The sequence below is a fragment of the Callorhinus ursinus genome, unplaced genomic scaffold (genome assembly GCF_003265705.2).
Source record: "Callorhinus ursinus isolate GAN/ISIS: 27379988/994484 unplaced genomic scaffold, GSC_fseal_2.0 scaffold1, whole genome shotgun sequence".
Lineage (NCBI taxonomy): Eukaryota > Metazoa > Chordata > Mammalia > Carnivora > Otariidae > Callorhinus > Callorhinus ursinus.
This window is the reverse complement of record NW_027397063.1, coordinates 71,762,236-71,774,723: the sequence shown is the minus strand read 5'-3', so window position 1 is coordinate 71,774,723 and position 12,488 is coordinate 71,762,236. Positions and strand designations below refer to the sequence as shown.

General features: G+C 39.1%; 1 protein-coding gene across 5 annotated transcripts in view; it reads right to left on the bottom strand.

Annotated features, from left to right (window-relative positions):
* IGF2BP2 (insulin like growth factor 2 mRNA binding protein 2) overlaps positions 1–12,488 on the bottom strand; it is a 155,910-nt gene that overhangs the window by 38,193 nt on the left and 105,229 nt on the right. For all 5 annotated transcript variants that reach the window (XM_025877188.2, XM_025877204.2, XM_073896012.1 and 2 more), the window contains exons 3-4: positions 4,498–4,546; positions 3,343–3,394 (exon numbers count right to left, since the gene is read on the bottom strand). In XM_025877188.2, the coding sequence (XP_025732973.1) occupies positions 3,343–3,394; positions 4,498–4,546 (101 nt within the window). The remainder of the gene's footprint in view (positions 1–3,342; positions 3,395–4,497; positions 4,547–12,488) is intronic.

The window sequence follows — 12,488 nt, the reverse complement described above, 5'->3', positions numbered from 1 at the left end:
ACAGACTTTAGGGAAGAATGCACAAAAAACTCATCACCCTAACTCCACAGTTACTTGAGTCTCTATCTTTATTCATGTGCATTCATAGTAAATAGTAATCAACTATATATACAACTCAAAGCTATAGTTTCACTTATAAATACTATTGCATGTCATATGTCTATGCACATGTTTGTATTTTTCATTTCTAATGTCTACATAAAATTTTAGTAAGTAAATGTGCCATGATTTTTGCCTAACCATTCCTCAATTGCTGACATATGGGTTATTCTCAATATCTGCTATTCTAAGTAGTATTGCTAAAAATTACCTTTACTGCAAACACCATCTGATTTGTGTTCTCTTCTGAATTACATTTTTAGGCTAAAATCAAAGAAAAATAACTGGGTAACAGAACATAATGCTTAATGCATATTTTCAGATTATTTTCCTAGAAGTTTATACCAATTTACTGTACTACCAGCAAGGTATGACATTTAAGTGTTATGTCTGCATTTTTTTTAAAATAACTGGATATATGTATAAAATAATAAGAAAGTATTTTAATTCTTTATTAATTCCTAAAGTTGAATTAATCATATTTTTGTTTCCCTTTGACTGAGCTCCATGACTGTGTGAGTTAAATCAAGTAACTGTATATAATAAATAAAGAAAACTGACAATTATAACTCACTTGGCTGAAGGAAAGAACACAAACTCTAAGAGTGGCTAATACCAAACTCTTGTGAGCTGGCTTATCTTGGTTCCTAATTGCTTGCCTCTTCTTCTAAAGTCAGAAGTTAAAAATAAATTCAGAAGGCAAGATAAAACTTTCCCAATCCAAGCCAGTAAAGTTAATCCCCAAATCCTGGTTTTCCCCAAACTAGTAGCCATGACTAAATCAGATCCTCCCTTTAAACATTTAAGCTACTGAGAGACTAACAACAGGAAGTTAATGATAATTGAAGAAAACCATGATAAAGCTGCTTTCCAAAGGAAAAATAAAACCCTGTAGTGTAGGAATTCCTAATCCTGGATCCATGTTAGGGCTTCTGGAATTTTATAAACTCACACCCCACCTCCACGCCCACCAAAGATTCAAAGGTGTGGCTATATGAATTTTTCTGGTTTATAATTTCTGTAAGACTCTCAAACAAGTTAAAGACTACAGTTAAAGATATTGTTTATCCAGTAACTTCAAGGTAGCTGTAGCCTTCACAAGGAAGGGATGCATAGTCTTCAGGAAGGAGCTGCTACTGAGATTTACATGTCATAAATGCAGAGCCCAGCCCGGCTCTGCCTGGGAGTGTTCTTGCTGCCTCTAATTCACACTTACCCAGAGAAGTCCTCACAGTGCAAAACAGGGGATGAGTAGCCCATAACCATCCTCTCAGTGCTGACACACAGAATGTACAGAGGGTTCCTATTTGCTGCTTTCTAGTGTTCCAGATGAGGCTGTTGACTCCCAGAAAGGGAGAAAGGGCTGGGTTTGAACCTCCTGAATAAATCTATCCACTAGGATTCTCAGACTCCCAGATTTTGTTCTCACTTCTTAGTCATGTTCTCTGTTATTCAAAGACACTTGTCGTCAGGAAATCAGACAGTTCTGTGATTCTGGAAAGAACTGAGCTCCATACAAAAAATTTATTTCGCTGGACATAAAAGCTCAAAAAAGTTTCTTAAGACTCTACTGAAAATGTTTTCCTGCTGAATCAGGAATCACCTATGAAACAAAACAAAACAAAAGCCCAACACTTCTATCCTGTAGTTGTGAGGCAGCTGGAAACTGGATGGTCTCCAGGGCACAGGTGTGCTAGAAGTTGTAAACTGCCCCAAGGACCTGGAATAATTCTTCTTTGCATGGCATTGTCCTGAATTTATAACATGGTCTTGGCTAGTAACTTTTACAGGTTCATGTCTGTGAGGCCATCTTGCCTACTATATCCAATCCTTATTAGAATGTCTTCTTTTCCATGTTGAGGGAAATAACAAGAACTGAGAAATAGAATCCTTGTAAATCATGTCTTCTTTCTGAGCTCTTTCCCTTCACCTTTGGGCATGGGCAGTCAGCAGCATGAAATTGAATAATAATATTTTTAATATTCATGGAGTGGAGAACGTCTGAATAATTACTACTTTAAAATGATTATTATATTGGCAGATAGAACAGATTGCATATAAGAAAATGGGTTCTGTGATGATTTCCAAGTGAACCTTAACAATCCCTTGAGATCACATAGGACTCCATCACCTACAAATATTTATACAGGCTCTCTTTGGGTGCCACAACTATTCAATGATATGGAAGGGATAGAAATCATTCTCCCCATTTTATACAGGTGGAAACTGAGTCAGGGAGGGCAAGTGACTTTTCCAAGGTCCCACAGTCAGTAAATAACCAAATTCACATTCTGTTTTTTAGGCCAAAGGAAAAATAATCTTTTTTTAAAAATATTTTATTATTTATTTGACAGAGAGAGATAGCAAGAGCAGGAACACAAGCGGGGGGAGTGGAGAGGGAGAAGCAGGCTTCCTGCTGAGCAGGGAGCCTGATGCAGGGCTTGATCCCAGAACCTTGGGACCATGACCTAAGCCAAAGGCAGACGCTTAATGACTGAGCCACCCAGGTGCCCCAGAAAAATAATCTTTATTGCATGTAACAGCCTGTCACATCAGGTGCCTGGAATCTACTTCTCTGGGACTCTTAAAGAGCTACGTAAAATATCAGCTTCTTTAAAAAGGTACCTTTCTTTTTAAAATCATAGCATTTCATGTTTTAGATGAGATGAGAATGGCAAAGAGAAGAGTATATATTTTCTGTGGATTTCCAACACTGTTCCTAAGCCTGTGGCTCTCAAACTTGAGTACATACAAAAATCATTTGGGGGTGCTTGTGTTTAAAATAGAGATTCATGAATTCCTGCCCCTAAGAATCTTACTTTGTAGGTCTATGGTGAGCCCTAGGAATTTGCATTTTCATAAGCACTGTGGGGGATCCTACTCCTTGAGAAACACTCAGTCTAAGACATTAGGGATCTGTTGTTCTTAGCCAGGAAGAGGCAAACTGTAAGAGCATAAATTAAATTACTTCCAAGTGAATTAAGCTTACCCCAGCCTGACAGTGTTTGCCTAGTGCTTCAGCACATTAACAGAGTATAAAAAAACAACCTGAAAATCCTATTCCTTGAAAAAATAAATTATATAGATATGGATAAAAAGATCTGAATATCTCTCATACACAGAGGAAGCTTGTTCCAAAGGAATTTGAACTTACTATTTCTCTTTGGAGCTGACCCAGTCTATAAGAAATAACAGATAATAATCCCTATCAAAATTCATTAGGCTAATCTCCTCACTTATTACCTTGTTCTACATTCTCCACTGTCCCATACTGAGCCAAAAGTCCATCCAGCACCTGGAAAAAAAAAAAAAAAAACTTCAATGTCAGAATGGGAAGACAAGATCATACTTACCACAAAAAAAAAAAAAAAAAAGTATAGTGAGATCTTCCAGCAAATGAACTAAAACAAAACAAGGACAACTGTCCCAGGAATAATCTCATTAAATTGATATTTCAGGTCTTCCAACAAAACAGAACAGAATAAATATATGGTACTTGCATTTGCTTATTGGTTCTCAAGTAATCTGTTCACTGAGGTGACACAGCAGAATTTCAGTCTTAGTAACTGTTAACAATCACATTCATGATGATGGTTGGAATACACTGGTTTTGAAATGAAAAGCAGAATAAAATACAAGGCTCACTTGTCCTTCTTGGAAGTTTTAACCATTCTTCTGTTTTTCTCTAGAGAATCTCTTAATTTTACAAAGCAATGGGATATATATGTTTGAAATGTTTCATAATAAAGGTTGTTTTTTTTAAAGTAATAAAAATATTAGACAAAACATTCTGTTTCCTTTAAGGCTGTTTTGATTTTGTTTGAGTTGGAAATAAACATTGGGGCAGTTTGTTTTTAAATAATGCAATAAGGCCACTCCTTGAATTTTATCTTCTTAAATTTTAAGGTTGCTATTTTATAAGAAGTTTTACAATTCTGAAACTATATCTTAGCCACTGGCAAAACTAATTCAAAATAAAAAACCTACTCAAACTAACGACTTTCTATTTTTATTGGGTTTCCACTGATTTTATTTTATTTTTTCCAAAATCGTAATTTGGAAAGGTAAAAATCATTCACAAAATTATGAGATAAAAACCACCAGCCAGGTATACATTTTGTTTCACAGTTTGTTGGTGCTTGGTGCTTGAGAAGACAGAGCAGGAGGGCTCAGAGCACACATCTTGCACAACAAAAGGCACAAACACAACCCTAAAGTTATGACAGATTACATACATTAGGGTACTGAAAAAGGAAGAGAGGGGACCCAGGAGCCTTGTGGGACAGGCCTTGAGGACCTCTACTTCTTCAGGGAACTAACAGAGGGAGCGATGTTTTGTTGGCCTATTAAAAAGTAAGGTGAGGATAGACTATAAACATGCAGGTGACGCTAGCTTACCTCCCACTGCAGGTGAGGAGGGATGTTTCGGATCTGAATTTTTCTGCTCCTGTAAAAATGAAAGCTCACACTATAACACTCTCTCTAGGACACAGACTTCAGCAAATAACAAAAACAGGCTTAAGACCAGAGTTTGAGTTCACTTTCTCACTGTGCTTACGGAGGCATCAGCAAGAGATTCCAGCTATGACTCATGAGCATCATGTTTTAAGGTTTTCAATTACTTGGGGGGAAAAAGTGAAGAATAAACCCAACAAGTCTGAATATGCTAAATAAACAGTTTAAATGCAGATGTGCCTTTTCAATTTCTTGCCAAAGTAGTTAGAACTGAAATTGCCTATGTATTCTAATTAACAGAATTTATTACCTTCCTCCCCAAAATATGTGGTCCTGTAACTGACCCTACGCCATAAGGTACATAGGCTCAAACGTGACAGCTGAGGTCACATATAGAGTGGGCTTCAACAAGATCAGATTTAGCTCATCCCGTACCTAATAATGCAAAACTTCCTTTCAAAAATTACTTTTATCTTTAAATAAGCAATACAGTAACAATTCAAAAATTAGAACACTATAAAAAGGTAGACTATGGAAAGTCTTACTCCTACGCACCCCCTTCCCTCACAGGAAATAAATACTTTTTTTTAAAGATTTTATTTATTTATTTATTTGACCGAGAGAGACACAGCGAGAGAGGGAACACAAGCAGGGGGAGTGGGAGAGGGAGAAGCAGGCTCCCCACTGAGCAGGGAACCCAATGTGGGGCTCCATCCCAGGACCCCGGGATCATGACCTGAGCCAAAGGCAGACGCTTAACTACTGAGCCACCCAGGGCGCCCCGGAAATAAATTCTTTTACTTATCCTTCAGTTTCTTTATGCAAATAATAACAAATACAAATATAAATTCTTATTTTTCATTTTCTCTTACAGAAATATTTGCATATTCTACAAGCTCTCTGCATGTTGTTTTTTTCACCTTAACAGTAACATCCTGGAGATCTTCCCATGTTGGCAGAGAGCATCCTCATTCTATTTTATCCTACCTGGATGTACTAAAGTGCATTTAACCCATCTCCAGTTGATGGACTTTTGAGACTTCTCCTGCCTTTCTAGTCAGAGGATTTTTCTGTTTTTCTGGGACACCCTGCTGGTCTCATAACTTTAAGTGATTTAGATTGTTTCTTGTTTTTATGTAAACATTAAAATTAGATAGAAAAAAAGAATAGAAATAGGAGGATAAGAATTTTTCTATCTTTTAAGAACATGTTAGATCCTGGAAAGAAAATACAAATCAACATTTAAATATTAGAGAGGTCATTTTATTGGACAGAGGTGACATTCAATTCCCCTAAATATCCATTTGGGGGGGTTGCAAGAGAAGGGATGTAATGGCCAAAGTACCCGCCATTACTTTTTCTTTCCTTCTGGTGTCAGAGGTACCAAATAGTGGCAACATAGAGCCACATGTTTTTGCATGGCTTTAATGTGGGCAACAGCCCCAGAAAACAATGTTACAATTCATACAAAGAGGAAAAGAGAGAGGAAATATGGAAACAAACAATGAAGTACATCAGGAGCTCCAGTTTTCTCAGATTGCTTTTAAATGCGAGGGGGGGCCATCCCTATGTTCTAGATCCTACATAGTACTTCTGTCTTATTTTTTAAAAATGAGAATGCATTCATGCTTTACTATAGGGCTGCTTAAATGTCAATACAAGCCCGTCTATAGAACCTCTAACCTTGTATCAGGATAGGAAGGAGGAAAAAGAACCAAGAACTGATTTCTACCTCTATGCTAGGAAGCCTCTTTTCTGACACCGCCTTTGGCAATAGTTCATAATAAAACTGCTGACACCATCCCGCGTAGTGGCTGCATGGAATGCTCCACAGAAGATGTCACAAGCCTAACTATGGTAAAGGCATCAGAATTTGCAAGAAATTGAATATTTCTAAAGAAAAATATTTTTGTTATCTCCAGATATAAACATCGATTCTAAATGCTAACCAAGAACTTACTGGTATAAGTCTTGTTGGAAGAAACTCATGCATGAACACAAAGATTTGAAAAAAGCTACTATAGCATTGTTTGTTATGACAAAGACTGCAAACAATCTAAGTATCCACCAACAGAGCAATGAATAAATAAATCATAGGAGAGTCACAAGATGGAACATTATAAAACTGTTAAAAAGAATGAAGTAGGGATGTCTGGCTGGCTCAGTCAGTAGAGCACCCGACTCTTGATCTCGGGGTTGAGAGTTCGAACCCCACATTGGGTGTAGAGATTACTTTAAAAAAAATGAAGTAAACACATGGGCATGGTCATAGGGAACTCTCTAAGGCATGCTGTTATAAGAAGAGAGCTAATTATAGATTAGGCTGATCCTGTTTTTTAAGTGCCCAAAACAGACTACATGTTATTAAATGTGTATGTTTGTAAATGCATTAAAAAATGTAGCTACAAGTAGTTGGTGAAAGGGGACATACACTTTTTATTTTAGCTACTTCTGTCATTTACTTTTTTTAAAAAACGGGAACGTATTCACATCTTACTTGCTTTAAAAAATTAACAATTAAAACTCCTATTAAGGCGGCTTTAATGAATACACAAGATTTATTTTTGAAAAGTTCGCTAGAACCTACTAAATAAAAAAAAAGGAAAGAACAAAAAACAAACACCTCACTTTTTCGATAATTAGGTTAGGCATTCTTGAAATCTTATTTAACAGAATATCAATTTGTTTAGCCAACTCTGTTCCTAACGTGTAAGTCAGTCATCACACTCTGCCCAGTCCAGATTACCCCAAATCCTAACTAAATGGGCCTAAAACAATAATGTTTCCCTGTAATATCTCATGTAAAGAATGCACATCGAGCAATCAGTTCAGTAACTGGAATGTTCATTAAGCAGGATTCTAGGAGAAATAATCTCTAAAAAGCTAGCGTGTGGCATCTCTAATCTTAGATCAGTATGGAAAAGAAGAAAAAGAGCTGAGAACTAAAAAAGGAACTGGAGATCACTACAGGAGAACCAATTAAACTGATCCTTGGGTCACTGGGAAGATTATCCTGAGCGATTATCTTTCAGGATCAGGAATGATCAGGACCTGTGAGTTCTTCTAACTTGCACAGCATCATCTGGATGCTATGCCTCCTTGTTGGGGTTCTGGGATGCCCGTCTCCCTCTCCCCTGGGAGGGATTTCCACATGCCCTTCAAACCCCGCTCACATGTGCAGAGGCTTCCGGGGCAATTCCAGGCAGAACTGTCTCCTCTGCACCCTGCAGGTTTTGTAACAGCTCACTCTGCTATCTGCTGGGGCAGTCGTGTCCCCCCACCAACCCTCTGCTAATGGTAATTTCCTCAAGGACAGTCTGTGGTTTACTAGTCTCCTGTCCAGCACAGAGCCCAGTGCCTAGTCTAAAAGGAGAACACAGCACCCCAGGGGCTGGGAAAAGCACTCCTCTTGCTGGCTGTAGCCTGCCTGTGATGTGGATCCCCCTGACCCCACCCAGGAAGGCCAACTGTTTATTTCTCCTTTGCCAGTTAGTCAAGAGAAGAGGGAAGAGTTCTTTTCCCTCTTTCCTTTAGAAAGGAAACAGTGTTTGGCTCAGTTTCAACCAACAAATGTAAATCTTTTTCTCTCTGAAATCCATAAAAGTGTGCCCTGCTTTAAAAAGCCGAACATACACAGTAACTCAGGAAAGTGACTGTTTTTTTTTTTTAAGATTTTTATTTATTTATTTGAGAGAGAGAGAGCGAGAGAGAGCATGGGGGGGTGGGTAGAGGGAGAAGCAGACTCCCCACTGAGCAGGGAGCCCGACGTGGGGCTTGATCCCAGGACCCTGAGATCATGACCTGAGCCAAAGGCAGACGCTCAACCAAATGAGCTACCCAGGTGCCCCAGGAAAGCGACTGGTTTTAAGAAAATAATTTTTTGTTCCTTAAAAAAAGGAATAATTTCGCAGTTCCTTTTTTTTAAAAAAGAAGTCAAGCCTCTCTAAATCTATGTAATGACATTTCTCATCCTCACTGCCTAGAAGCATTACAGCAGTCTCCTAGTTGGCCCGTTTGCCGAAGGTACTCCCTCCTCTCTCATCTATCCCTCCCTGAATGCCAGTGACTTTCTAAAACACAAGTATGACTGGTTACTCCTGCCTTTTTAGACTTCCTGTCACCACATCCAAATTCCCTTTCACGACCCTGTTACTGCCTCCCTCCCCACCTCTTCATCTTGCCACACCAAACTGCCCAAACTTTGTGCACTTATCCCTTCATCAAAGGCAATTGGTTACACCTGCAGTTTATATGCATGCCTTCAATGCCTTCATCAATCTACCTTAAAAACAAGAGTAAAGAATTTGCCTATTACAGATACCTCCGTAAGTGGAATCATACAATATTTCTTTTTGTGTTCAGCTTATTATAGTTCGCATAATGTTTTCAAGGTTCATCCATGCTGCAGCATGTATCAAAATTTTATGCTCTGCACTGATTTTTATTTTAAAAGACTTTATCTATTTACTTAGAGAGAGCACGAGCAGAGGGAGAGGGAGAAGCAGACTCCTCTCTGAGCAGGGAGTCCTACATGGGGCTCGATCCCAGGACCCTGAATTCGTGACCTGAGCTGAAGGCTTAACCGACTGAGCCAGCCAGGTGCCCCTCTGTACTGCTTATTGAAGTTAAATAGTGTGCTCACTTGGGAAGTACATATACTAAAGTTAATCTGTTAGGGTCTTATATTTATTTTCTTATAACTTCTTTCACATGAAGAATGTTTTCAATATATCCCCAAACTTAAGAGAATCCACTCAGACTTATACTAGTCAAGTTAATTAGATCTAGATCAGCGGGTTGGGGGAAGGGGGAAGGGGGAATTATGTTTATTGGTACAGAGTTTCTGTTTGGGACGATAAAAAAGTTCTGGAAACAGATAATGGTGATGGTGGTACAACACGGCCAGTGGACTTACTGCAGCTGAACGGTACACTTAAAAATGGCTACAATGGCAAATCTTGTTACGTACATTTCACCACAGCAAAAAAAAAAAAAAAAAAGAAAGAAAGAAAGAAAAAAAAACTATAGGAGAAAAGAGCAACGCACAGAAACAATGTAAAATTTTCTACAAGACAACCAGTCTGGACTCTTCAAAATGCCAGTGTCATTAAAAAATCTAAAAACGGCAGAATTGCTCTAGATTTAAAGAGAATAAGGAGATCCAACAACCAAGCAGATAAAGGGACAAGAACAAATAGGGCAGTCAGGAGCAGGGTTTTGATCTTGTTCTTTTTCATTTTAATTGAAAGCAGAGTAAGACCCACTGTCAAGCAGAGAGTGCTCTTGAAAGGAGAGACACAGGCTCTTTCCCAGTGGCTTTAGGATTTAGGAATTTAGAATTACCCACTTTCAAAATTCAAGGAAGGTAAGCATTTTGGGTGAGAAAAGGAAAGAAGCTCAGCCTCCATGTTACCAGGAAAGGGGGTAATATAGCCCTACAGCCATCTTCGGAATGGGCTGGGGAACTTGGCTATTTTGATTCTATATTCTGGTTAATTGGTGACAGTAGTATACATGTCTAGACTATCAAATCTTAAAGAACTACAAAACAAATATATTTAAACCCAGTTCATCTAATTCTAACTGACTTAATTGACAGTATACGGAGTTTTTCAACATCTAAGTGCCTCAGAATACTTTTTATGAATGTTATTACCTTTGTACTGTAGATGCCCAGAGGAAATAGAAAGTTCCAACTTGAGTGAATTTCAGATAAACGAGATGTCCATTGTTAGGAATTTCAATTACCTGGCAGAAATTATTTTGTATGGTAGAATTTGTAGCTTAGAATAAGTGGCCAACCATTTGGAGAAATACAATCATATTTAATTGTCATGGAATTTCTGTGATTCTGAAGAACTATTTTACCTGTATTTAGCGGGTTGGGGGGTGAGGTGGGGGGGGAATGAAGTAAAATACAGGCTTGCATATGCGGAGGATGATGGCATAGTTTTTCAGGCATATGGTAATTAGCCACAAGTCTAATCAGCCACCTTGGGAATTCTAGCCCAAGCCTTGACCATGATGAGGGCTTAAGTGGAGAACAAAATTCACAAACTGTGGGAATGCAGCTCGTGAGACCTCAGGTTCCATCTGAAAATTAGGCTGTGTAGGGACTGGAGGATCCCCAGGTAAACTGTGGACAAGAGAGGCAATCTAGGAAGTAAAGAGGATCCTATGATAGAGTCCTTTGGTGTTCTATGAGGGATTGTACCTAACTAGGTCCCATCTGTTTCCACAGCAATTCTGGGTGCCAACAGATGACACACAGTCCTCACTTTGGGGGGAAATTAGAGCACGACAAAATGTGCACTCTGTAAAGAGTGGCAAGCATGTTAACCAACTCCAAGGACTGTGGCAGAGCCAAGACTGAAACCACCATGGTTTTTGTGTCACCCTCCCTCACCAGACAGTGCTACACTCAGATTCCACTGTATCCCATGCACTCATTAGTGTGTGTTCAAAACTTAAACTTAATTGGGACATCATCAAGATAAAAAGCTTCTGCACAGCAAAGGAAACAGTCAACAAAACCAAAAGAGGACAGAATGAGAGAAGATATTTGCAAAGGACATATCAGATAAAGGGCCAGTATCCAAAATCCACAAAGAACTTATTAAACTCAACACCCAAAGAACAAATAATCCAATCAAGAAATGGGAAGAAGACATGAACAGACATTTCTCCAAAGAAGACATCCAAATGGCCAACAGACTGAAAAAATGCTCCACATCACTTGGCACCAGGGAAATACAAATCAAAACCACAATGAGGGCGCCTGGGTGGCTCAGTTGGTTAAGCGACTGCCTTCGGCTCGGGTCATGATCCTGGAGTCCCACATCGGGCTCCCTGCTTGGCGGGGAGTCTGCTTCTCCCTCTGACCCTCTTGCCTCTCGTGCTTTCTATCTCTCATTCTCTCTCTCTCTGAAATAAATAAATAAAATTAAAAAAAAAAAACCACAATGAGATACCACAGTCAGAATGGCTAAAATTAACAAGTTAGGAAACAACAGAGGTTGGTGAGGATATGGAGAAAGGGGAACCCTCTTACACTGTTGGTGGGAATGCAAGCTGATGCAACCACTCTGGAAAACAGTATGGAGGTTCCTCAAAAAGTTGAAAATAGAGCTACCGTATGACCCAGCAATTGCACTACAGGGTATTTACCCCAAAGATACAAATGTAGTGATCCGAAGGTATACGTGCACCCCAAGGTTTATAGCAGCAATGTCCACAATAGCCAAAATATGGAAAGAGCCCAGATGTCCATCCACAGATGAATGGATAAAGAAGATGGGGTGTGTATATATACACAATGGAATATTACCCAGCCATCAAAAAATGAAATCTTGCCATTTGCAATGATGTGGATGGAACTGGAGGGTATTATGCTAAGCAAAATAAGTCAATCAAAGACAATTATCATATGATCTCACTGATATGTGAAATTTAAGAAACAAGGCAGAGGATCATAGGGGAAGAGGGGAAAAAATGAAACAAGATGAAACCAGACAGGAAGACAAACCATAAAAGACTCTTAATCATAGGAAACAAACTGAGGGTTGCTGGAGGGAAGGGGGGTGGAGGGATGGGGTAACTGGGGGATGGACACTGGGGAGGGTATGTGTTGTAATGAGCACGGGGTATTATATAAGACTGATGGGGTGCCTGGGTGGCTCAGTTGGTTAAGCGACTGCCTTCGGCTCAGGTCATGATCCTGGGGTCCCGGGATCGAGTCCCGCATTGGGCTCCCTGCTCAGCGGGGAGTCTGCTTCTCCCTCTGACCCTCTTCCCTCTCGTGCTCTCTCTCATTCTCTCTCTCTCTCTCTCAAATAAATAAATAAAATCCTTAAAAAAAAAAAAGACTGATGAATCACAGACCTGTATTCCTGAAACAAATAATACATTATATGTTAATTAATTGAATTTAAATA